The sequence below is a fragment of the Cibotium barometz genome, chromosome 7 (genome assembly GCF_041138505.1).
Source record: "Cibotium barometz isolate CiBa-2024 chromosome 7, ASM4113850v1, whole genome shotgun sequence".
NCBI classification, from domain to species: domain Eukaryota; kingdom Viridiplantae; phylum Streptophyta; class Polypodiopsida; order Cyatheales; family Cibotiaceae; genus Cibotium; species Cibotium barometz.
In genome coordinates, this window is record NC_141052.1 from 24386191 (window position 1) to 24410975 (window position 24785).

A 24785-nucleotide genomic window follows, 5' to 3' on the forward strand; every position below is an offset into this window, starting at 1 on the left:
TTCTTGGTATAGAAAAAGAAGCACCATCAGCTAAGGACTGTTCTATGTGCAAGATGCCGCTCATTGACACATGGTCAGATGATTCCTGCGGTGGGTGGACATGGTGGTTATGGTAGTGAAAAGAATTTCGTTTCAGCTGAGCAACTTCGTGTGGAGCTCTCACATCTTTGTAATGAGAAGGCATTGATCATAAATCTGGTAGCCTTTCAACAGCTAGCTCCCAAGTTGTACATGATTGAGAATGTCCTGATGGTTTTTCTTGGTTAAGATGTTCTGCCAATATTTATTCTTTTAGCTTTGCTTTTAAGGGTTTGCATGTTAAAAGTTTATGATTTGCAGGTGGACATTGTTGATTTCAATGGAAGTTTTCTCGCACGGATACGTGACCTTGTTGGAGCTAATCCCATTGTACTTGTAGCAACTAAGGTGGGCTATAATATTTTCATACTTTCATGCAAGATCTTGTATGGTAATGCTGTAACAAACAACACATCTCCACGTGAGGTTTTGTATGATAATGATCATAACAAACAGCTTTCCCCTTTTTCTAGTATGCATTTATTAATTTTTTGGGTTATATCAGATCGACCTCCTTCCAAGGGGTACAAACTTGACTGCTGTTGGCGACTGGATCCTGGAGTTTATAACGCGAAAGAAGCTAAAGTAAGTTTATGAATGTAAATATCCTTTATTTTTAGAAGGCTTTAGAGTACACATTGCTCTTCTTCCAGTCTTGCCATCCCACGACCTCCGAGAGGGGTTTCTTCTACCATCAGGTTATTAACTTGATCTTCAAGTAGGGTTTAAACCAGGATCTGGATTCCAGGCTGGCCTTGCAACTAGAGCTAGTGGGAACTGGGGTACAAGAAGGCACTGAGGGTGGAACATTGCTTTTATCACTAAGATCATTTAGAAATTGTTGGATGGTACTGGACAAGGAAATTGTTGTCAAACTTGTGGAGTTGCATACTTTTGTCTGTTTACCCAAGAGGATGTTGGAAAGAGAAAAGGCATGCTTGAAATGGGATGGGACTTGAAGTCGCTGCTAGGAGAAGTAAGCTTAGTTCTTAAGGAGAATAAATTTCACAATCTAGGCATTAACAGAGACCCTTCTGTGTAGATAGGAAACCTAGTAGGCTAAGATGATGATTGATAAACAGCCATAGAGGGTTGGTTTTATTCCAATAGTTCCCCAAGGAAAGCCCCAAGGCCTCGTGATTCTTTTAACCATGAAAAGGTCTATGATAATAGAAAGAAAGCTTCACACAGTGTGCATTAATTTATATGCAATGTGATGCAATGTGCATGCACTTGCTATTGATTGCTTGTTCATTTATTACAGCTCATTTTGGCGTTGTCTTAGTACTTGAGATATTATTGGTTTAAATTTTGTGGAGAGTTTTGATGGTGCGAATCATGATGATATATGGCTGTACCCTAGGATAATGGCTGTGCTTGTGCTTTGTAGGTCCCTATCTGATAGAATTGTTAACTTGTGTTGTAGCGTAATATCTGTTCATTTGACAAGTTCAAAGTCCTTAGTGGGCATTTCGAGTGTGGTCTCTTATATCCGTCAACAAAGGCAGGTGCGAAAGCTACATAATTTATGCATTTTCAAGTATTCAGGTTTGATTTGAAGGTGTGTTGATTAATGTGAATTAGAAATGTAAAAGTTTCGCTCTTCTTCACTTCTGCCTCCAACCTCCTGCCCACAGCCCTTTGCTCCCCCACCTCCCTTTCTGCACCCCGCCCCCCCCCGCCCCCCCCCCCCCCCCCCCTCCCCCCCAAAAAAAAAAAGAAAAAAGAAAAAAAAGAAAAAAAAGAAAAAAAAAGAAAAAAAGGGAAAAAAAAAGAAGAAAGAAAGAAAAAACCTTTTTTCTTCCTCCCGGCCTCAAATTCCATCCTCTTTCCTCTCCTCCTTCCCACCAATCTTCAGCGCTTATTGTTTCCCCTCCTCTTTCCCCTCCCCCATCTCACCAATCTTCAGCACTTATTGTTTCCCCTCGTCTTTGGTCAACGTCTTCTGGTTTTTCCCCCTTTGAGGACTCGATGGTAGCAAGCCACAACCCTGGTCTGCAAGTTCATTAGCAGTAGACTTGCCCGTGGTCAGCAGATTCGAGATCTCCAGCAAGTTGCCATCATCAGCGAGCAGGAGCGCATCGTAGAAATTCAGCTTCTTGAAAAGCGGGCAGATCGGAATTTAGTTTGGCTTGGCCACCCTTGCGGAGAAGATCATGTCAATGAGCCCGGTTGCAGTTTGTGGTGCTCGTGTGTAGTTCGGCTGGTGGAGGCACGACTTCTCTCCTGATTCAGACCCGCTGGGGGCGTGACTGGCTTCTGGGTCACGGTTCGCTTCCCCGGCCTCCAAAGGATAACCTTGAGCTTCTCTTGGTAATTGGGCTCTGTATCTGCCAAGTTATGGAGTCCCGGAAGGTGGCAGCCGCCGTCCCTCAGGTAGCAAGACTCCCTACCCTTCGAGAGCTCATAGCTTTATGGGAGAATAGCCCGTGTCATATTGGGATTGAGTTGCTGTAGATGGCTTCTGCTTCTTGCAACTGATCAATTTTTTTGATTTACCAGGGTGGTGCTTCATCTGCCGCTAGATGGGCCACATTACACACTCTTGCCCTTGCCGTCACTTCAATGAGGGGCAGACGACACGCACTACTGCATGCAATGCCTCCAGAGTTTTGAAAGCCAGTGGAGCCTAGTTGTGCTCCATCCTGCCGCCTGCAGCCTTTGCCCTTGATTCCCTCCTGTAGGCGAGGCAACCCTGAGCAGCCTGCCCTGAAGAGTTCGTCAGTGGGCCCGGCATGGCGGAATCCAAGGTAACATACCCTACAGAGAAACATTACAGGATATTTTTGCAGAGCCTGCAGTAGACCTTGCGGGCAAGGTGTCCTCTCCTCCTGCCTTAGAGGAGCCCCACAGTAGCTCCCGCTTCCATCACAGCTCGGACTTCCTCGACAGCACCATCTCGAACGCCTCCTCGGCCTCTTACTCGCCCCGTCTCCACCTATTACATAGTGCCTGACCTGCAGCTGCCTCTGATCTCTCCAGATCCTTTGGGTGCTGCTCTTTCTAGATGTTAGCGGATCTGGTTGAGACGATCATCACCTCTTCCCTGTCTCACCCTTGTTACTCCCAAACGACGTTGCAAGTGGCCACATTTCATCTTTGTCTCCCCGTATTGCCTTGTGGAGGCTGGAGTTCTCCCGGAGGGCATCCAACTCAAGCTTCTTCTTGTTCCGCCTTTGTGGACTAGCTTTCAGCTAGCTCGATGGCATTTATAGCCAGTGCATCTGTATGGAAGGCCTTGGTTCCATCAATCTCAGCCATGTGCTTGTCCGTAATAGCCGTGAGTTCCTCCATCTCCTTCTCATGTAAAACGTTTAGGCCTATAAAATCTCCTTGTCATGGTGCTCCTCATGTAGTGAAAGAATGTCCTTCAGCTTGCAAAGGCTTCCCAAGTGTCACCACACCTGGCTTCTCCGTGTTTGCACTATGTGCATCGAGGCCGTTGTTGGTGTCCCTCAGCTTCCCAGGTGTCCATTCTATTTGTTGGTCCTGGTTATTCTGTTGGGTGGAGTCACCATCAGAGCTGACAAGGGGACAGGAGAAAAAGGGAAAAATCATTGCTTCAAATCGAAGCAAAAGAGAGATGTTGAATGTAATTTGCATTGTCCTGTGATTTCTCCAGTTAGAAATTCAATTGAATTTGTTCTCTTCGATTCCTGCAGGTGAAAAGTGGGAGGGGGGCGGAGGGCGCTTGTGCGCAAAAAAGGGGAGAAAATCAAATGGTTCGAATTAGAAGAAAAAAGGGGGGTTTATGCGCATGCAGCGGGCATCAAAGGGGGACTTATGCGAAATTTGCAGAGGGGAGCCAGGGGGGGAAGGGGATGGGCGCAAGTGGCGAAATGTGCAGAGGCGGTGGTGGGCAGTGGACATGGGCAGAGCAGACGTCTCGCCCGGGGAGGAGGGTGGCAGTGTGCCTGTGCACAACAGAGGTGCCCACCAGTGGCTGCAGCGACGTGCAGTGCCCACTTGGTAGAAGCGCTGCACCTGGTAGGTAGGGCTGTGACCAGTGGGCAAGCACACGGCAGCATGGGGGATGGGGGGTAGAGCCACTTGTGCGTGCAACACGTGGTGGGGGCAAACAGCAGGTCTGACCATGCAGCGCCCAGTTGGTAGAAGTTTGCACTTGGTAGGTAGGACCGTGACCATGGTTGTCAGGTACGAAAAGTTCGATTCAGTACGGTACGTTCGAATACGGTCCCGGAATGCACTGCTAAATTTTGAAAATTAAAATGCGGTGGAGGTGCGGTCCATTTAAAAAATACTTAAAAATGTAAATATAAATTGTTACACACATACACAGATGCAAAACTTAGAGAAGTTACAACTTACCCAAAACATATAATGTTGCATAGAAAATGAGAGTAGACAAATGTACATGTCAAAGAGTCATGAATATATATAAGGCACAAAATTTGGCATGGGTAAGTACAAAAATGCAAAAAGGCTAAAAGCCTAGCTACTAGGTATTGGAGGCGAGAAGGGCATGCTGCCGCATGGCTAGATTGTGGATAGTAGAGTCTAGACTATAGAGGCTAAAAGCCTATGTCACCATCTATGTCAGAGCTGTTGCTAGGCTCTTCAATATCCTCACTAGAGGAGGACACCTCAGAGCTCCCACCAAAATCCCCATCGCTAAGAACATTGCCCTCATCATCATATTCGGGCTCCATGATATCATCATGAACTGCCGAAGAAGACTCCGCAATGGAAGCATCCTCAACTCTAACCGCTGTGGGGGTAGAGCTCCGACTCGTGGAGCCATGTCTGACATCAGAGCCTCGGGAGCCAAAAGTAAGAATGGGCCGAACCTGCACTCCACCTCTAGCTTGGTGGCCACCACGACAAGTACGAGAGACTCGTCTATCAATCTACTCTAGCTCTTTGTAGAGCTTCGTGTAACTTGGTTGAACACAATGCTAATCAATACACTTAAATACACCATGATTTAATAGACAACATGCTCAATACAAGAAGTAATTTGCTGAGTTGACAAGAGACGCACAATGAGTTGGAACGGTCGGCCCCTCCCTCAAATAAAGTATATTGATCTCAGGAGAATCAAGTACATAGTGTCATGGGCATTTCTGACCAGATTTCCATACCAATGCATATGAAAGTAGTATTTCAAACAATGTGGTTGTCGGTATACACTGTAGACTTGCAATATATTCTCTACCATCTGCCTTGTATTGTTCTACCAACACATGGTAGCAACGATTTGCAAGAGAGCACGTAGGACAAGAGAACACTACACAAGGTATGTGATCTTGGAGTCCGGTTCCTCCCTCTTGCTACTTGCTTCCATATTTAAGCATAAAAGCTTACTAATTGCAAGTAGAGTCAATGACAGCAGAAGTATTCGCGATGGAAACGTTTGGAGTGATGAAATCTTTGATTTGTCGCAATCCTTCGCGACAAAAGTCTTCAAGAGGATGAAGGGAACCTTGGGAAAGCTTCCCCTATGGTTCAACTTGAGAAAGGAAGGCTGAAATCAGGGTTTTCAGCAACAAGTGTAGAAATTACAGTAAAAACAAGAGCTATTTTGCTGAATTTCAGTCATTGGGAGTATGTGGGAGAGTGTACAGCACCTGGAAACACTCTTGGAAGCTTGGAAAACACCCTAGCAAGCTTGGATATGGAGTTGGGAAGGAGAAAGTGCAAAAAATATAGCCAAAGAGGCCTCATGAAGAAGGCGCCTACTTCTAGAGAGAGAGGGAAGAGTGAGATGATGAGTTGTCCATTCTAGGTGTCAGGTAGATGCTTTGTGGTGCAAGCTAGAACGGACACATGGCTCCCCTAATCAATTACAAACTTGTAGATAAACGTTGACGAATTCAAGTTGATGGTGGACACTCTTAAAAGTGTCCACAAGGAGCGTAATGTAGAGGCCATATATGTGAAGTGTCACCATTTGGCTACCCAATTGGTCCACCCGTGCTTTTTTGATCATGTATGTACATTGGACTAGCGTCCATGGAAGTTGTATATGCCGGTAATTGATGCCACTCATGTGATACTATGGAATTGGATTTCCGTTGGGACTTGTGCCTCTGTGTACATGCCCGGAAATGCCTAGTGGATTGGTGTTCCATTGGGCCTGGTATCTCGTGTACTTGCCTGGAGCACGTCTATTTGGTATAGTCTCATGAATGGGGATTGTCCATACCAATGCTGCATTGCATAGCATCTTTATGTGCTTGCTTGCAATTGAAATTGCATGTTGTTTTCATGCTTACTTGACCAATGTGTAGTTCCGGGTAAGGGGACGCCCGCCCGTGAACCATGCATGTGAAACTGTTTGCTGACATAGTTATGTGGCATGTGACAGGTGGTAAGTATTGGTCATAAACCTAACCTTAGGAATCAACACTAATTTGTAAGTGAGTGTGTACACACTTCATTAAGTTTTTGGCGACCAAAACTCACTTATAAATTATGACCAGCCCTGTGTTCGCACACACTGATGTCTCGAGGTGGCCAAAATCCAATGCCCACCGCCCAAACCTTATCCTCTTTGTATAAAGGGCCTGGACTTATTAGTAAATCCACAAGTTACAACATATTTCAGTTGTAAATAACAAAATATTGAAAGTTATGTAGGTCTAACATAACAATATATTTGTCTAGCTTGAGCCATGTTGTGCATTGCACGCACCATGCACAAGTTATTGCAGCAATAGACCAGCCGCTCTAACTGTCTCGTGCTCAACCGATTGCGTAACTTCGTGTATATAAGTAAGTTGGAACTCCAGTTCCTCTCACATGCACCCGCTCACATGCACCCGAAGAGCAATCCTAATGCACAATAAAAATAAACAATGTTGAGGATTCTAGTATCTACACATAATTATAATTTTTAGCTTAAGTCTGTCTTAAGAGTTAGAATCTCTTAATAAGTTAGTAACTTAGTGGTAAGTTGTTACCTGTGCTAGAATCCTCAAAGCTACTCTTTGTAGGCGAGGTGTTGGTAAACAAATGACTCCCACCAAAAGAGAGGCTTCACCATAGAATCCCTCCTCCAACATACCGCATTAGTGAATGCGGTGTCCCTCTGATCGTTATAGTCGATGAGCTCCTGTAAGAACTGAAATTGTCCATTCTCATCATCGGGTAATGCTTTCGGTAAGAAAGCATCTCTAGTTGAAAGCAACTCTTGATGTGTGAAAAGTAAGAGTGCTTTGTAGGAAGGATGCAACAAAGCAGCAAGGCCATGGATGGACCTCTTCATCCACTTCCATCTCTTCTCCACGAGTGCCAAGATAGCATCGCATCAAGGAGTAGCCTCAAGGGGATCATTGAATTTTGAAATAAAGAAAGAATATATTATATGAGAAAAAAGAAAGAATAAGTATTTAGATTCGTCATTCTATTTTAGTTTATTGAATTATTCTTATTTACCTTCTTAGCATATACTCTGTATGAGGCTCATCTAGGACTGTGGTGCGATGAATCTCGGCAATGGCCTCTCTCATAAAGTGAGTGAGGAGCCCCATAGTAGCTCCGTCCATGTCTGTTCTGCATAAAACCCTATACAAGGGAGTAATCACAATGACTATGGCGAGGGCTTGGCACCAGAACTTCTCTCTCAAGCATAACTGTTGAATGGCTTTTGCTTGATCGACACGTGAAGGTATCTAACTTTGTATCCATTCTTGCCACTCTGTCGAAACCATTGTTATTTGGAGCTTAGGCATCACATCATAAAGGCGCTCTAGAAGAAGACACATGTAGGCAAAGCGTGTCGAGGAGGGCTTCTTTATCTCTAAGTCATCGTGATGGCGGAAGATAGCGAGGGCCTTAACCGTCTGATTGGAAAAAGTGACAATATGATTGGCTTGTGTCACCACAGTCTTCACCCACTCTAACTTGCACATGTCCTCCATAAGCAAGTCAAGGCAGTGAGAGGCACAAGAAGTTCACACTATGGACTTGCACTCTGCCTCAAGCAAGCGGTCCATCTTGCGGGAATTGGATGCGTTGTCCGTAACCACTTGAACCACATTTTTGGGGCCAACCTACAAGGATGATGGATGCATGAAATTTGAATGAGAATATGGAAAATAAATGAGACTTGAAAGTTGAAACTTGAGTAAAAGGCAAGGCTAAAGCTTCAAACTCACAATTGTATCTCACCTTGATTATGGCTTGCTGAATGTGGCGATAGATGAAATCGCCTGAGGTTTTCTTCCCTACCTTTTCAGCATCCACGGCCCGAAAGAAGTAAGTGCCAAGAGGGCAAGACACTAGAATGTTGAGGATGCCCTTCTTCTTTCTATTGGGCCATCTGTTAGAGAGGATGGAACACCCATACTTCACCCATCCCGCTCACAGGTTTCTACTATTTTTGAAAGAGAATGGACACATTATTGCTCTACCTCTAAGAGCAAGGCAGTGGTTGTCAAACACTAATGAGATGGGCTCGAGGGTCTTGTTGATTCTCTCCTTTTCTTCATCAAGTGCCTTTGTGCGCATGTCGTTGTAGGTGATACCATGCCAAGGGCCATGGCATGGTTCTACTTTGGCAATGGCCCTCACCATCCTTTGCCATTGAGGAGTTTTAAGGACATGAAATGCGAGATTGCACTCAATGACCGTGCATGCAATCTCCACATTTTCCTCTTGTTGCTTTGCTCGGACCCATGAGGGAGAGGTCACATTTGCTCCAATGATGCCTCCAAGAGTGGCTTGCCTCTTGCGTGGAACCTCAAACTCACTTGGTCTCTTTGATGAGGGGTTGGAGTTGGTCAAGGGGGAGAAGGATGAGGAGGACGTATCCTTTGCCAGCGGGATGACTTCGTCTTGAGCAGCGACGGCGGCAGGGGAGACTCTTCCACTATCACTTGCTTTGCCAAGCAAGGAGTTCTTCTTCACAATGCCCATTGCCATCGGCAATGTGTTGAGGGATCATCTCGTAAGGTGCAATTTGCCCCCTCCCATCTTGGAAGAAGCCTAGTAGCACTACTAGTGTAGACCTTGCCACAATACTTGCAAGTCCCCTTCCGTGCCCCTGACTTCCCCTCGTTCTTCTCATGGGTAATGGCATGCAAAGTAAAGGCTTCATGCTTTTCTCTCGTGGTGAAAGAGGAGAGAGTGGTCCTGTGAGAAGGAAAGGGAGAGGGAGGGAGAGGCTTGAGGAAGAGGGGGAGGCTTGAAAGTTGAGGAAGAGGGAGATGCTTGAGAGAGCCTAGAGAGGAGAGAGGCTTGAAGGAGAGCTCAAGGGAGAGGATCGAGTTGATTGACTCTTGAGCAATGAGCACTTGTGAGGGGAGCGTTGAGCACTTGAAGTTGTGAGGATGGGGTTTGGGGGAGGGGCTATTATATAGGATGCAAGCAAAGGCTAAAGCCTCAAACAGTCACCAAAATGCCCAAGAAACGGCCAAAAAATAAAAAACGATAAAAAGAAGCTGTTGACTGGATATGCCCGCGCCCGCACCTGCACCGTACCATCCGTATCGAACTGGACCGCGTGGGCAGTGCGCGAAGCGGGTGCCACTATGGCCATGACTAGTGTGTAAGCAGCCTGTGCCCGACAGGAGGGGGGACAGCGGGGTAGAGCCGCTTGTGTGCGCAACGTGGGGTGGGGGCAAAGGGCAGATCAGACTATGGCAGAGAGCACTAGCGTGACATAGGCCGGGAGCACGAGAGAAAGAAAGAAAGTTATTTTAATTGTCTAAAACAGACCGAAAGGGTCTATGAGACCAAGAAGTGTACAATGATGGCCATGGAATCTCATCATCCTGGGGAAAAAAGAAAAAACACAACAACAAAATGCATACAATAATGTCCGGAGACGGAGTGATGTATATCCAATCCTGGTCTAAAGCATCAATCTATCAGTATCCATGAGCCTCTCTCAACATCAGCTGAATAACTTACTCTTTGGTGGTATTGGGAACGGCCCGTCCAGGATATAGAGAGAAGCAGAGTCAACAGGCTGGCTAGATCCACCGAGTGTGGGAAAGCGGCCCTATGTTGCTAAAAAATCTCTTGAATTTGGAGCTGGTGGGTGGGGTCTATCCAGTTTGATCAGGCTTCGATTTCCCTTGGTGTTTCTTCTTGCCCGTCTGATCCGGGCTTTGTTCTCCTCCAGGCTTTGTTCTCTTCCATTTCTCAACGATACCCTGTTCCTCTCTGATAGTCCTCTCATGTGGAATCCATGAAGAGACGTGATGACTTGCCTACCTAAATTTAACCTAATCTATATGCAACTAACTTTAGACACCTCCTATCTGTAGGAAACCTAATGCTACTTGGCTGCAAGGATACCTAACGCAAACCCTAAATGCAATCTAAGCTGAAAACACAAACCTGATGTATGAAGCTGGCTGCGAATCTTGGCTGTTGTGCAAAAGCAAAAGAAAACACACATATGGAAAAAACCACACCTTGGATGACCTAATGCAGAGTTTGCAAAAAGAGTGATGTGATGCTCTGATACCAATGTGACATGCGGGATCATGTAGATCTTTCTTAACGGTTCTGCAGGTTAGCCTTTTGCGTTTTTGTGTGCAAGAGAGAGAGAGAGAGAGAGAGAGAGAGAGAGAGAGAGAGAGAGAAATGAAATGATATATTAATGTCTCTAAGAGGCCATAGTGGCCTATGAGACCAAAACTGAGAGTACATCTGAAGTTGGTGTCTCATCAAACAGAACAACTAAATGAGACTAAAAAGTACAATAAACTGATTGTCCTACAGTTATAAGAACAGAACTGTAAGACTCCGAGATGATACTGAGTAGAAAATACTGGAAAATACTGAAAAATGTATATTTGGTAGATCCATGTATGATGATCAGTTGGAGTGTTGCCCTCTCCTTAGATCAAGTATCTCCGCCATGGGGTTGTCTAGAATGGAGAGGTCGTAGAAGCGAGGTAGGTGCCTCCGATGCCGAGCAATAATGGCTCTGATCTGGCGATGGTGAGGATGCCATGGTCGGGATCCTGGTGGGCGTGGCCGACGAGCACGACATAAGATAATTGCTCTATTAGTGGTGACTCCCTAGGAGCGTGGTCGGTGCCCTGATGGCCCAATGGAGGAGGTATCAGGAGGTGTGTGGGCTGGGTTGCTGGTGCTGGTGCCGAAGAAATCTGTCAGGGTCCTCTGTCTAGGTACATCATGGCTCAGCCTCCTGTCTGCCAAGAGGGTCTCTCTGTGTCTCCTGAGCTCAAGTAGAAACAATCCCTGATCCTCAAACTCCATGACCCTGCGTAACGGCCCAAAACCCTCTCGGAAGAGACAGTGATATCTCCCTCGGATCTCATAATAGACTGTACATCGGCAAATGTAGTGTTCCTCTGTCTCTACCTCCTGGTAGCATAGCTGACAAATGCGGTCATCCTGATGATTGCCCGCATGATTCGGAGCAAATCATCAGTACCACATGAGATTGTTCGGGCTGTGAGCTGGGTGCCGCACCAGTAGTAACCGAGGCCCTATTCCACGCAGTTACCTTTTTACAACGACTATGGGAGCTCCCTCAACAGAGGTACTCCTGTTTGGCATTGACCTCATCCATACAATTGACAGAGGATGGAGATACTCATTGTTGGTACGCTCAGATGAGATCATGGTTTGACCTACATGGTTTGCGGATAGAGGCACTACCACCCTTTCAGTACAGTCTGGATTGTCCATTTTTGGATCTCACCCGCTCAGAGCAAAACCGCGTGATCAAGATGGATATCATCAGAGTGGATGACACAGAGAGGACATGGACTAGCCCCCTTGAGCCCTTGGGCACGAAAATGGCTCATTACAAGAGCCATTTTCTACACCTCTCACCGGATGATTTTATCACCCGCCCGGCGTACATGGATATACACCTATCACATGGGATACGTTGTGCCATTGGACAGATCCGGACCTCATCACACCAGCTGCGAATTGAGACAGGGCGATATGTGCATCAATCAGTGGTCTCTCCATTTGTCTCCATCCCTCATCTGTCCCTCTCTGAGATCTCTGATGTATACTGGGCCCCCAAATTGGAGCTCCGTACAGGAGGGTCGGTGTGACAAGCGTATCAAATAGCCACAATTTGGTGCGTGGCTCCTGAAACTGTATGTGTGCACACTGCCTCTCAAGTGCCCCCAAGGCTGCATGCCCTCAAGCTAATCTGGTTGCTGCTGCCTCTTTCAGGGAGAAACGCGGTCCTATGAAAGTAACTCCCAAGTAGACATATGACCTGACGTACTCTACCGGCTCCCCTCGGAAAGTGAACTGAGGCTCTGATCTCATCACCCATGCTTGTGTGGTGTTAAACACCATAACCTTGGTTTTCCCAAGGTTCACTGTCAGATCTCTATCCGCACAGAAAGCCTGTAATGCATCCAGGTGTCTCTGTAGTCCCTCTGGAGTCTAAGATTAGAACAATATCATCTGCATATAACAAGATGGGTATCAACACTCCTGCTTGGCATGCCCCTGGGCCTCCCAATCTGTCTACATAATCAGAGACTGCATCAATGTACAATCCAAAGAGGGTGGGTGATAGCGGGCATCCGTGCTTCACCCCTATCGTGCTGGTCACCCTATCAGATAGTCCGCCTGGAGCTCGGACTCTGCCTGTCTCACAGACTCATACAAAGCATATATCCCCCACTGCATATCCTCGGGTACCTCAATGTCATGCAATCTGTGCATAAGCCTGGCACGTGGTACGGTATCGAAGGCTTTGCGGAAGTCCACAAAGTAGCAGTATATCCTTCTCTTCTGTGCCCTGCCCTCTTCAATAAGTGCCTGAAGTGTCAGTATGTGATCCTTCTCTTCTTGTAGTTGCTTGGTACCATGGGGTCCCCACTCTTAAAGAGTGATACAATGATATGCTCTGTGCAGCTTGTCGGGAAACCCTCACAAATGGCACGATTAAACACATGTACGATGAGCGGAGCCAAAGTGTCTCGTGCATATGAGAAGTGCTCTCCAACTAGCCCATCATGATCCTGTGCCTTTCCATTCTGTAACCTGTCTATCGCATCTAGCACCATCCGCATAGTAAAAAAGGTGTTGCTAGCCGGTCTAGCTCAACCCCATGACGTTACCTTAGCTAAGGTTCTTAATTCTGTTTTTTGTAATAGACAATTTATCTTATCATGCCACACACAATGGCAGCCATTTTCATGTGTTTTTTGGTTTTCTTATTTTTCATACATTTGTCATGTAATTCTGGATGGGCTCTCACAAGATTCAGTAACTGTATTTTCTGTTGAACAGGGCCGCAATGTCTATATTCTAGTAAGCTCTCCTTCTCAAAATCATTTTCCGCAGTTACTTTTGCTTTCCAGTATGTTTGGATGCCATAAATTTACAGTCAACCTTGGAAGTATATATATCACTCATAATAATATGTTTGGATGCCACAAACTTACAGTCAACCTTGGAAATATATACATCACTCATAATGTTGTGGGGTGTGTCATCCTTCTCCATGCTAAATAGGATCTTTGTTGGTGTTTTAGGGATTGGCCAATGTTGGAAAGTCTGCCTTTGTGAGTGCAATTCTTCGTAAGTTGGTGGTTTTGATACTGGTTCATTGTTAATTCAAATTACTGTAACCACATGGTTTCTTGTTAAATTTTCCTTAGAAATTTTTGTCCAATCAGAGAGAGCACTCTAAAAGTTTATTAACTTAGAGCGGTGGCTTGCAGAGGAACTGTCAAAAAGAGATATAGCAGCTTCAGCTGCTCTGCGGCATTTGCCTATCCAGTCTGCTATGCCTGGCACCACACTGGGGCCCATTGAAATAAAAGCCTTCTCTGGAGGAGGGGTAGGTGAAAGCCAACATAACTCAATGCTACTGATTTGCTCCATTTTTTGGGGGGGTGAGGGGAGGGAGGGTTCTCATTTTATAGGCAATTGGTAGAGGCTGGGTCTCACGACTTCATAGAAAATTTGCTTGACTTCCTTTCTTTATATTATTAGAGTCTGTTTGACACGCCTGGGATTCACGTTCATCACCGAATGGCAGCTGTGGTGTTGCCAAAAGATTTGAGTCTTTTAGCCCCTCGTCATCGACTTCGGGGGTACCTTGTTGCACCGTCAATATTTGCAGCAGAGAGGTTATCCTTCCATGCAATTGAGTCAGGAAATGGTCTATCTTTTAAGCTAGGAGATGACGAGGCTTCAGATGATGACTACGTTTCTGATGGAGAAAACGAGTCTTTTCCAATGCTGTCAAATGCAGCAGGTGTTGCCAAGGAAGATGATACTAGTTTATCCGGGATGTCAGTGTTATGGGGAGGCATTGTAAGGCTTGATGTTGTCAAGGTAAGCACCTCACCTAACGCCTAGCAGCTAGTAATTATTTTTTGTAGCACCTTTTTGTGGGGGCTTCTGTGGGTGGTGCAAAAACATCATGTGGTAGCTTGGTGTTTTGTGTGAGAACAGGCTCCTCCGTATGTCGGCTTCCGTTTTTATGGACCAAATGCTGTACCCAAAGAGACTGTTGCAACCTTGGAGGCAGATCTATTTTACAAGGTAAAGTTGAGCAACTCCTTTTGTGAAAGATTATTTGAATGATGGCTGTAACATAGATGACTTGAAGATTTCTGTGGACAGATGGATTGATGGTAGGACTTATTATTGTGATTGCATCAAAGCAGGAGCAGCTTGGTAGGAAGCTTACACCACCGACAAATGTAGAAGATTGGCCGGGACTTCAAAGCCAACATACTCTCAATTTAACGTTCGAGTCTTGGGATAGGTAATGTTTCAGTTAGTAACTCCTAGTCTTATTATCACATTATTGTTGCTACTCAGCTTCTATGGATTTTAAACAGAGCATTCAGCACACTCTTCTTTAGCTTACAAACCTGTTTGCTCCACACAGGCCGGCGTGCGACATTGCCATTTCAGGCCTTGGATGGGTGACTGTTGAGTCTGGCTATGCTGACTATATGGAAGAGTTGGATGGTGAAACTACAGAAAACATGGACAAGGTAGTACAGGTGATACTCCATGTACCAAAGTCTGTGGAGGTATTTGTAAGGCCTTCATTGCCAGTGGGTGTCCGTGGCTCTGAATGGTATGACTACAGGGAACTCACCGAGAAGGAGCTAGAGGCAAGGCCCAAAGTTTACTTGCCATGATCTAAAGATCTTTCTTGTAAAGTTGGTGTAATAAATCAATGCTGATCAATTCTTTGTGTGACTGGCAAAAGAGCTGAGCTTTTTAGTGTGCCAGAGATAGGTAAGAGAGTGAGTTGCTTAGGATTTCTGAGTATGGGAAGGACTAATAAATATTCTGTTGATGGAAGTATTGCTCGAGGGTGGTGCTGTTGAAAAAAAAGGTAATTTCTTATGTGTGCAAAATGTCTGTACATTGTTTACAAATCAGATGTGAACCATGAGTGAGGACACGAACCTACACGGGTACCACCTTGATAGAAATGGTGATGGGACTGAATTGCAACAGTGAGCATGTGCTACAAGACCATCCATTGCAAAAATACAAAGGTATTGACCTTGCAAGAATGTTTCGTATCCAAAAACATTCTGAAACATCTTCGAAACCTCTCTGTCATAAGCGTTTTGCACAAATGTTTAGGGTTTTAACGTCTCTTTTTATTTGGGTCCATCTCCTTGTTTCTATCGGCTGCCCTGCCATACGCTGCCCCTTCTCTCCTCTTCTTCTCCTTCCTTCTCCTTCCTTCTCCTCCTCTCCTTCTCCTTCCTCCCTTCGTCCCCTTCCCCTTTTCTTTTTTCTTATTCTTCTCCTCCTCTCCTCCTTTTCTTTTTCATCTCTTCCTCTCCCATCACTTTTTCTCTTCTTCCTCTTCGTAATCCATATTTTCTTCATCTCCTTATTCAAGAATCAGTTATAGTCACAATTTCACAATGCCTTACTTCAAATGCCTACGTCTTCTTCTAACTTTCCAAGTCATATGAGCATGCTTTAAATGCTCTTAATCTATATATATATATCTTAGCGATCAGGCTATGCTTCCTAGTGGTTTTATATATATATAGATATATATATCTTAGTGATTAGGCTATGCTTCCTAGTGGTTATATATATATAATTTGTGCTGTTTTTTTGTATCTTATTGATCACACTATGCTTCCTAGTGGTTATATATACCTTGCAGTTTTTTTAGCCACCTTTCGAAACTAAACTCTAAAAACCTCGAAACGTTTCTTGTGACCATGTTTGCTTGAAGCTCGATGAAATTATCTCTAATCTGTTTAACAAGAAAACATATTGTAGTTGTGAGGATTCTTGTTTAAGAAGAAGAAAATTATCTCTAATATGTTGATTGTTATCTATGTCCACCCATTAGCACTCCTGGCATGTTAAAAAAAAGGATTTTAAAAAAAAGTCTTTGTATTGAGTTCTCATAAATGCTGTCTTAAATAACAAAAGTTCATGGATAATTGTTATAATTGGCAATCACTTTGCCTTCTGGATGTAGTCTTTCGAAGTCATGCATATCGGTTAATCATTGGTATAAGTTGGCTCAGCTCCAACGTGGATTAGGATATGATGACCACGGCAATAATTAAAGAAAGATTTGTAGCCTTTGCTTTTATTTTGGACATTCAATCGATGTACTTGTCAAAATCTTGGGTGGATTTGTAATTATTGAGGAAATATTGATTTTAAATTATTATTGAAAAACCCGAGGTGGCTATCACTGCGACCCAAGGCTGTCAACAACTCAATGAAAAAGTTGACCATCTTGACATAGGACTAAAGCAGATCATTACCGCGTAACGTTTGAGCTATCATACTGATGGGAATTATTGTGGGATTTATGCCCATAAAGGTCTGTTTTTGAAACTTACCTTCAAGAAAATGCCCTTATGATTGTGGGAAGTACGCCTGTAAAGGTCTGTATTTGAAACTTAACTTTGAGAAAATGCCTGTAGGATTTAAGGATTCAATGTGATGCTACTTGAGAAACTGCAAGATTGACATTGTCAAATCATGCTTGTGATACTGTTGTATAGGAGCCTCACCAACACAGTCCAAGCCTTCCCTATGACCAACCGATGTCCTCATCTTACCTAGAGGTTAAGGGCTAGGTGGCTTGCCTTACAGGATCCATGTCTACGTATCAAACATCACCTTTATTAGAAATCAATACTCCATCCTCATCCCCATCCTCACTGGTTGTGTTTGTGAAAGTGAATATTCATTATGCCATAGCTCATGTTCTTTTACATGCTGTTAGAGCTTGGAATTTATTCAAGACATCTTCTAATTTCTTGGAAATTTGATTCAAAGAATTAACAAATCCTCTAGCTATGCTTATTTTGTTCAAGCCAATTCTCCAGAGGTGGGAAGGTTCTGCACTCTTCCATTCAACTGTCGGAGTACAAAGTGATGACAATCTTGGAGAGTGCCTAGCTCCTTAACCTCGCTTACAAAATCAGCCTTGGGCCAGAGGCTACTGATGTCCTTGCCAAGAACTTTAATTAGTGGACCTTGTTGATGTTATGGTTTCCCAAGTACTTGAGACCAAAATCACTCAAGTTTTTACTGCTTCTCATCACTTCTTTCTATACCTGCATTAGATGGAATCCTGTTCTTAGGGCCATTATGTCCTTTGAAAGTAGTTATACAGTTCATGGCAAGTGAAAATGACAAAGACTTGCATGAAATACAGTTAATCTGTTCATTTCATGGATTTGAATGCAAGCTTGCGATAAAAGCAATACACCGAATCACTCTTGGCTCCCAAAGAAGCACATTTTGATTTTGAAACTCATCTGCACTAAGGAATCACTGCAGAAGTCTCCTCGAGTTCCAATCATAGGTGAAAGAGACAATGCCATGTAACAGCACTATATCATCAAAACATACTTGACATAGGTGCTCAAACCTTTTTCTCAAGCATGGTCATTAGCTGTTAACATATTAGTCAAGCCACCTCTAACAAATGGAAGTTCCATTGCCAATCTAGAGTTTTAATTCAACAATGGTTTCAATGAGCAGAAATATGAATGAGAGCAAAGAAGCAATAAGATTACATAGACTTGATCACAAGGTTGATGATGATGACGGTCATTGTGGTATTCTAAAGAGTTGTGAAATGAAAGGAAATGTCACTTTTTCTTGCTTCGGGTCTTGTCCAGCCAATTCAAGATCCCTTTTTCTGTCTCTGTGAGCTCGGTCTTGTTCCGGATGGTGCCCTGGTAAAGAACACACAAACATTGGAGAGAACATTACTTGATTATGTTGGGTTTTGTTGAGAGAGATTATTATGTAAAATAGAGTCCATTAAGTGCAATGTGCTGTGATTGTTATATATTAAAGCGACCATAGAGTGCAGCAAGAAGGGGTTTCTCTGGACAGAATGGAACAACACCTTCACCAACTGGACACACACACACACACACACACACACACACACACACACACACACCCCTACCTGGGGATGTAACATTTCTTCATCAAATTAAAGTGGGGATGTAACATTCCTTCACCAACTGGACACACACACACACACACACACCCCTACCTGGGGATGTAACATTTCTTCATCAAATTAAACTAAAAAAGTTTAATTTGATGAAGAAATGTTACATTACATCCCCAGGTAGGGGTGTGTGTGTGTGTGTGAAGTTTAATTTGATGAAGAAATGTTACATCCCCAGGTAGGGGTGTGTGTGTGTGTGTGAAGTTTAATTTGATGAAGAAATGTTACATTACATCCCCAGGTAGGGGTGTGTGTGTGTGTGTGTGTGTGTGTGTGTAGGTAGGGTGTGTGTGTGTGTAGGTAGGGTGTGTGTGTGTGTGTGTGTAGGTAGGGGTGTACACACACACACACACCCCTACCTGGGGATGTAATGTAACATTTCTTCATCAAATTAAACTTTTTTAGTTTAATTTGATGAAGAAATGTTACATCCCCAGGTAGGGGTGTGTGTGTGTGTGTCTCCAGTTGGTGAAGACATCAAATTAAACTTTTTTAGTTTAATTTGATGAAGAAATGTTACATCCCCAGGTAGGGGTGTGTGTGTGTGTGTGTGTGTGTCCAGTTGGTGAAGAAATGTTACATCCCCAGGTAGGGGTGTGTGTGTGTGTGTCCAGTTGGTGAAGAAATGTTACATCCCCAGGTAGGGGTGTGTGTGTGTGTGTGTGTGTGTGTGTGTGTCCAGTTGGTGAAGGTGTTCCAAAAATGAACCTCCTTGTCATGCTTGAGCTTACCTCCAGAAACTCGAAATAGTCCTTGTAATTGCGTTCGTAGTATCCATCTACCCGCTGCAAGATGGGCAAACAGCAAAAGCACCATTCCTTTGATACCCTAACACAATCAATTCAAACACAGAAACAAGGGCCATCAACACCCTTACCTGCTTATCGTTTTTCGCCTTATTGGCACGCGATTGTTCGAGGAGTTCTGCCCCACCCAACACACACATTACACACACACACACACACACACACACACACACACACATTAAACAAAGAAAACAAGAAGACACTGAGATCATCAGAGAAGAGGGTTGTTGGATTAGGAGAGCTTACGTTCTATAAGCGGGCTCTTGGGAGGGTACTCTGGTATGGTTTGGTCGAGAGAGTGGGCAGAGCCAACGAAGAGGACGGCGCCACCCAGGGGCAAGAGAGAGGTGAGGAAGGATCGCCGCCTGCTTCTGCTTACCGCGGGAGCGCACGAGGAGCTGGTATTGGATGGGTGAACACGAGCAGCCACAGCAGCAGCAGCACATGGGCATGCAGAAGTCTGTAGTGTGACCTTCATCATGTTGTTCTTGGAAACCGGTCCCTTTGTGCGCAATGGCCACCTTATCCTGGATCCATTTCCCCTTTGAAAATTGGGATGGTTATACCCTTCATAGAGCCTGTTCCCACACTGAAGTGTGGTGCCAAATTTTAATTGAAGACAAAACAAGGCCAAGGAAAAGACTTCCACCCGCAGCTCTTAAAAGGGGTTAGTACCTTTCCAAAGGAGCATAGAAACGTGAATAAGACTTGGACTAGGCTTTCATTCAAATTCACTTGCTCAATATATATAGCACCAAAATTCTATTTTGCAATAATTAATTACTTGAAGAGAAGGAACATTAGAAGTTGAATAAACCTTAGGTTGGGGCCTTAACATGAGGACCTTAGGAGGAAAAAAAAGAATCGAATTCTCACGTTTTCTCTAGATTTTTCCTTAACTGCTTGAGGTAGCAATAAAATGGAAAGAGGCTAAGGCCATTTTGAGGCTCTAGCCTCCAGCGAGAGAGAGAGAGAGAGAGAGAGAGAGAGAGAGAGAGAGAGAGAGAGAGATTCGTATTGTGTTGTCTAGGAGAGAGAACAATCTCCTTTGATCTTTTTATATATAAAAATTTGAAAGGTAGTTTAAGCGAATGAACGCAGGGAGAGAGAATGCGAGGCAACTAGTTGTTTTCTTTTGCATGTGCTCTGGTTAGATTAAAACCTTAGGACTCTAAGGTTTTAACCTTACAGCGATAATAATTAATTAACGCTCGTAAAGACACTAATTAATTATTATTGCTTAAGCTTGAATAAATCTTGAAAAGAAAATTACCATTGCCCTTCAAATTTGAGTATAAGAGAGCATAGTGTTTGACTGCTCACATTTTTTTCAGGGTCCCCTCCCATGTGGAAGGCCAAGTTGCCCAATGGGAACGTAACTATACCACAACTTCATTTCTGAACAGTCTGACACCTTAATTTTAGCCATATAAGAGGCTTGCTTACAACTTCTCTACCATTGACATGGGCTATTGGAAAGGCTTGTTAGGCGAGCAAGGTTGCTTCTCCATGCTCGTTGATGGAATCAACCATTCTCAAGGTAAGTTTCGAAAGAGTGTAAGCTCACCTCCTCTTATGTCCCTATCTAACGTGAGGGTAGGCGACCTTGATCAATTAAACTTATGCCTAAAAAAGATAGTGGATGATTATATGTGGTACGATGAATTTAATCCATTAATAAGAAGGGAATATTCTTGGATGATGTGAAAACCTTAAATTGGTAGCATAAATGCTAAAAGTACGGCGCTTCTAAAAAATCACATGCAAATAAGTGGACGCTTGCTTCAAAAATAGCACATCTATTAGTTTAAAAATGTAAATGTGTTATTTTCACACTATAAGTCATCAAGTTGGTGTAGTGCAAGTGGTAGAGCTTGTGCACTATTACACCTCCACCCGGGTTTAAATCACCATGCTCTCAAGTTTATGTGTGAAAGTGTGAGTTTCACATATAAGTGAAAGATTGGACCTAGGGTTTCTCCTCAGCGTCAATCTCCCATGAAAGGTCTAATTAATAGGATAAATATAGAAGGGATGGTACAATTAAGAAAAAGGGGTTTACTGTTAAGAGGTGAAAGATTGGACCCAAGGTTTCTTCTTGGGGTCAATCTCCCATGAAATCCTGTGCTTGTATTTTCTTTTGAATGTTCATTGCCAAAAAAAAAACCAAAAGGAACTCGCTAATTAGAACGAAATAGAAAAGTACTCTTCATGTTTGATCTCTCCTACATCTAATGTGTATGGGGAAAACTTTGCTATTATGGTGTGTGTTGTTGTCTTTGTTGTTTTCCTAGCATACGTACATAATTCTACATTTGAATTGATATATTTTTTAAACTTTGGAGCATGTCGCCTATTTATTTATGGTTTTATCTAGAATCAAGTCACAAGAAGGTGTTCCACATCAGCTATTGGATGTAGACTTGTTTGTTGTGGAATGAGGACCAGGAATTGGTACTATGACATGCTAGAGTTTATCACAAAAGGGACATTTCTAGATAAATAAAATGGTTTAGTTGTGTAAGTGTAGCAAGTCAATTATGCAAAATGGGAAACAATCCAATCTTTCAAAGATGTGTACCAAACCATGAATAGAAAGCAGGCTTGGCGATGGCAGCACATTAGGGAACAGCAAGAGGTCACTTCTTCGGTGACCTCATAGGGAATAAAATTTTGGCAACTGGTTTATGGTGGTGGTCATTAGCCTAAAAAGATGCATGGGAGTATGCCAAGCATTGTGATGTCTATCAAAGGCTAGGTCAACCTACATCAATAGACATAATGCCACACAATTTGATCTTACCATTAGAACCTCTTCAAAAATGGGATCTTGACTTTGCCGGACCAGTAAAGCTAGCAACTCAGAGAAAAGGCAATGGGTGCATCTTGGCCGCAATAGATTATTGCACAAAAGTGGGTAGAAGCTAAAGCTCTAAGGGATAATACAACCATGTCAGTAGCAAAATTCTTGTATGAAAATATCATGATAAGATTTGGATGTCCGATTGAATTGGTATTAAGTGACCAAGGAGGACACTTTCTAAATGATGTGACCAAAACTTAACAAAAAATAGCCTATGATCATTCATAAGAAGGTCATAGTGTATTACCCTCAAGAAATGTGGACAGGTAGAGTCCACTAGTCAGGTCTTGTAGAGAAACGTAAAGAAAATAGTCAATGAAAATAGATCCAATTGGAATCAAAAACTACATTTAGCATTATGGGCTTTCCAAGCAACTTATTAGGATTCTACACGGCACACTCCTTTCTCATTAGTGTATGGAATAGAGGCCATTGTGCCCATAGAGTTGTGCGAAGTTTGAGGATAGCCATGTTTGGAAGATTAAGTCTGGATGAAAGATTGAATCATAGAATGTAACAATTGCTAGCGTTAGATGAGAACAGGCTTCGACGTGCACAAACAAAAGACAGTGTGTAACGAAGGAGAAAAACATGGGTTGATCGGGACAACAAATTCAAAAAATTTAAAGTTAAAGATTTTCAATGCCAATGGTTCATCTTCACCCTTGGTATAATATTTAAGCATAGCAAGGAATGTATGACATTCTTTTGCTTTAAGAATTTACAAATAAGTATGTTTTACTAATTTTATTAGACTGACTTTGAAAAAAATTTGCAAACCATTTGACTAACTTTCGAAAAAAAATCAAACCATTTGAAAATGTAAGTGAATGAGTGGCCCACCTCTTTTGATAGAACAAACACCATCTTCACACTTCTCCTTAAAAAATAGACCAAGGTTGGCAAGAAAATCTCTATTAACATCACTTCCATGTAATGTAATATTGACACTCAATTTAAGAAATCATTTAAACCATTTTCTTCATCTAAAAATATCCCTTTTGTGATAAAATCTAGCATGTCATAGTACCAATTCCTAGTTTGTTCTGATTCCACACAGTAAACAAGTCTACATTCGATAGTTGATCAAGAACACCTTGTGGTTATTCTCTTGACTCGATTTTGGATGAGAAATCTCGCATGCTCATTTCTTGGTGTATACACTACTATAAAATAAAATTATTGCAAGAGTAGCATCCATCTTGCTAGTTTATCGTTAGATTTTGGCTTGTTAATTAAATATAACAAGGCTTGATGATCCATTAATATAATCTTGCACAAGTCCACTAAGTCAATATAATCATGCATGAGTCCACTAAGTTAACATAATCTTTTCAGTTTTGTTAATATAGTCATGCGCGAGTTCACTAAGTTAACATAAACATCATCGAACTTTGTTGAAAAAGGTATGGTGATATTCTTGGCATGCAAGTCATTATGTAGTAACTCATTGTCAAGAACATACATGGTAGTTTCCATCAAGCTATTGATGGAAACTCCATTGATGATGCTAAAGATATCTTTTTAAGCTTTGGAGATTTCCAACTTTGTTTGTAAGTCTTGAAAATTCCATTAGCATTGACTTTGAGCCAGCAGTTCACTTAAGTGTTTATTCTTGGACCCCTTCAGCTACATTTTCTCTTTATCAAGTTGCCTTTTGAGAAAAGTAACCCATGCATCATTTCTAGCATGATACATAGTCTCTAAAGTATCCCAACAAGCACGTTTAGATGCTTTGCAAGAATGGATACACAAAGCAATTGATCTTTTGATAGACAAAACAATTAATGCTAAAGTTTGGCATCATTAGAATCCCATCTTCTTTGATCATTGAGAGGCATGTGTTTAGGTCTATTGGCCTTGACCCCATTGAGGAGTGGAAGGAGCAATTGTGCCAGGGCAAGGCTTGTCACCATTGATAATACCCCATATACCCTTGGTAATAAGGACATTTCTAACCATAAAACTTAAGAGGGAGTAATTTGACCCATCCAGCTTGTCTTCTTTAGAAAGAATACCAAAAAAACATTGGAGGAGTTACTATAGACATACCTAACTAGCTATTGAATATGAGAAAGAGAGATGTTAAAATAGCATGAAACAAAGTCACTAGATGCTGATGATTGATCTGTCAGTCTGCTAATCAAAATACACTAAAATTGAATGATTGTTAAAGTGCAGTTGAATCAAATGAGTTGAATCAGTCTTGGATTGGAAGATTGTTGAAGTAGAATATAGTGGTTGAAATAAGATCTCTTATGCGTATCTTATCCGTTTCTCTTATGCATAAGGGCTTTTATGCATAAAATCTAATCATAAGAGTTCTTGCATAAGGAGAGCTCTCATAAGGGCTTTTATGCATAAGGAGAGCTCTCATAAGGGCTTTTATGCATAAGATCTACTCATAAGAGCTCTTACATAAAGAGAGCTCTCATAAGGGCTTTTATGCAGCATGAGATCTACTCACATAAGACCTCTTGCATAAGGAGAGCTCTCACAAGCTCATTATTGCATATGGAGAGCTCTAATGAGATCTCATAAGGAGAGTTATGTATATGGTGTATCCATATGGAGAGCTCTCAAAAGCTCACTTATGCATAAAGAGAGCTCTCATAATCTT

At 42.9% G+C, this 24785-nt stretch overlaps 2 protein-coding genes across 3 annotated transcripts in view; one reads left to right on the forward strand and one right to left on the reverse strand.

The window, feature by feature from the left end:
- The window catches only part of NOA1 (P-loop containing nucleoside triphosphate hydrolases superfamily protein), a 66683-nt gene extending 51297 nt beyond the window's left edge, over window positions 1–15386 (forward strand). Inside the window, exons 2-12 of one of the 2 annotated variants that reach the window (XM_086800364.1) lie at window positions 13–198; window positions 340–426; window positions 584–663; window positions 1505–1586; window positions 13291–13311; window positions 13536–13581; window positions 13725–13843; window positions 13999–14343; window positions 14464–14553; window positions 14679–14779; window positions 14906–15386. In XM_086800364.1, the coding sequence (XP_086656490.1) occupies window positions 13–198; window positions 340–426; window positions 584–663; window positions 1505–1586; window positions 13291–13311; window positions 13536–13581; window positions 13725–13843; window positions 13999–14343; window positions 14464–14553; window positions 14679–14779; window positions 14906–15164 (1416 nt within the window). In that variant the 3' untranslated portion in view covers window positions 15165–15386. The remainder of the gene's footprint in view (window positions 1–12; window positions 199–339; window positions 427–583; window positions 664–1504; window positions 1587–13290; window positions 13312–13535; window positions 13582–13724; window positions 13844–13998; window positions 14344–14463; window positions 14554–14678; window positions 14780–14905) is intronic. The other variant, XM_086800365.1, reaches the window with a different exon arrangement.
- Window positions 15387–17668: 2282 nt separating this feature from the next.
- On the reverse strand, window positions 17669–19858 carry LOC147636807 (photosystem I reaction center subunit N). The gene is made up of 4 exons (XM_086799838.1): window positions 19549–19858; window positions 19374–19420; window positions 19228–19281; window positions 17669–18209 (listed from the first exon to the last, which is right to left on the reverse strand). The coding sequence occupies exons 1-4, from the start codon at window positions 19781–19783 to the stop codon at window positions 18123–18125; spliced, it is 423 nt and encodes a 140-aa protein (XP_086655964.1). The 5' UTR covers window positions 19784–19858; the 3' UTR covers window positions 17669–18122.
- Between the last annotated feature and the right edge of the window lie 4927 nt (window positions 19859–24785).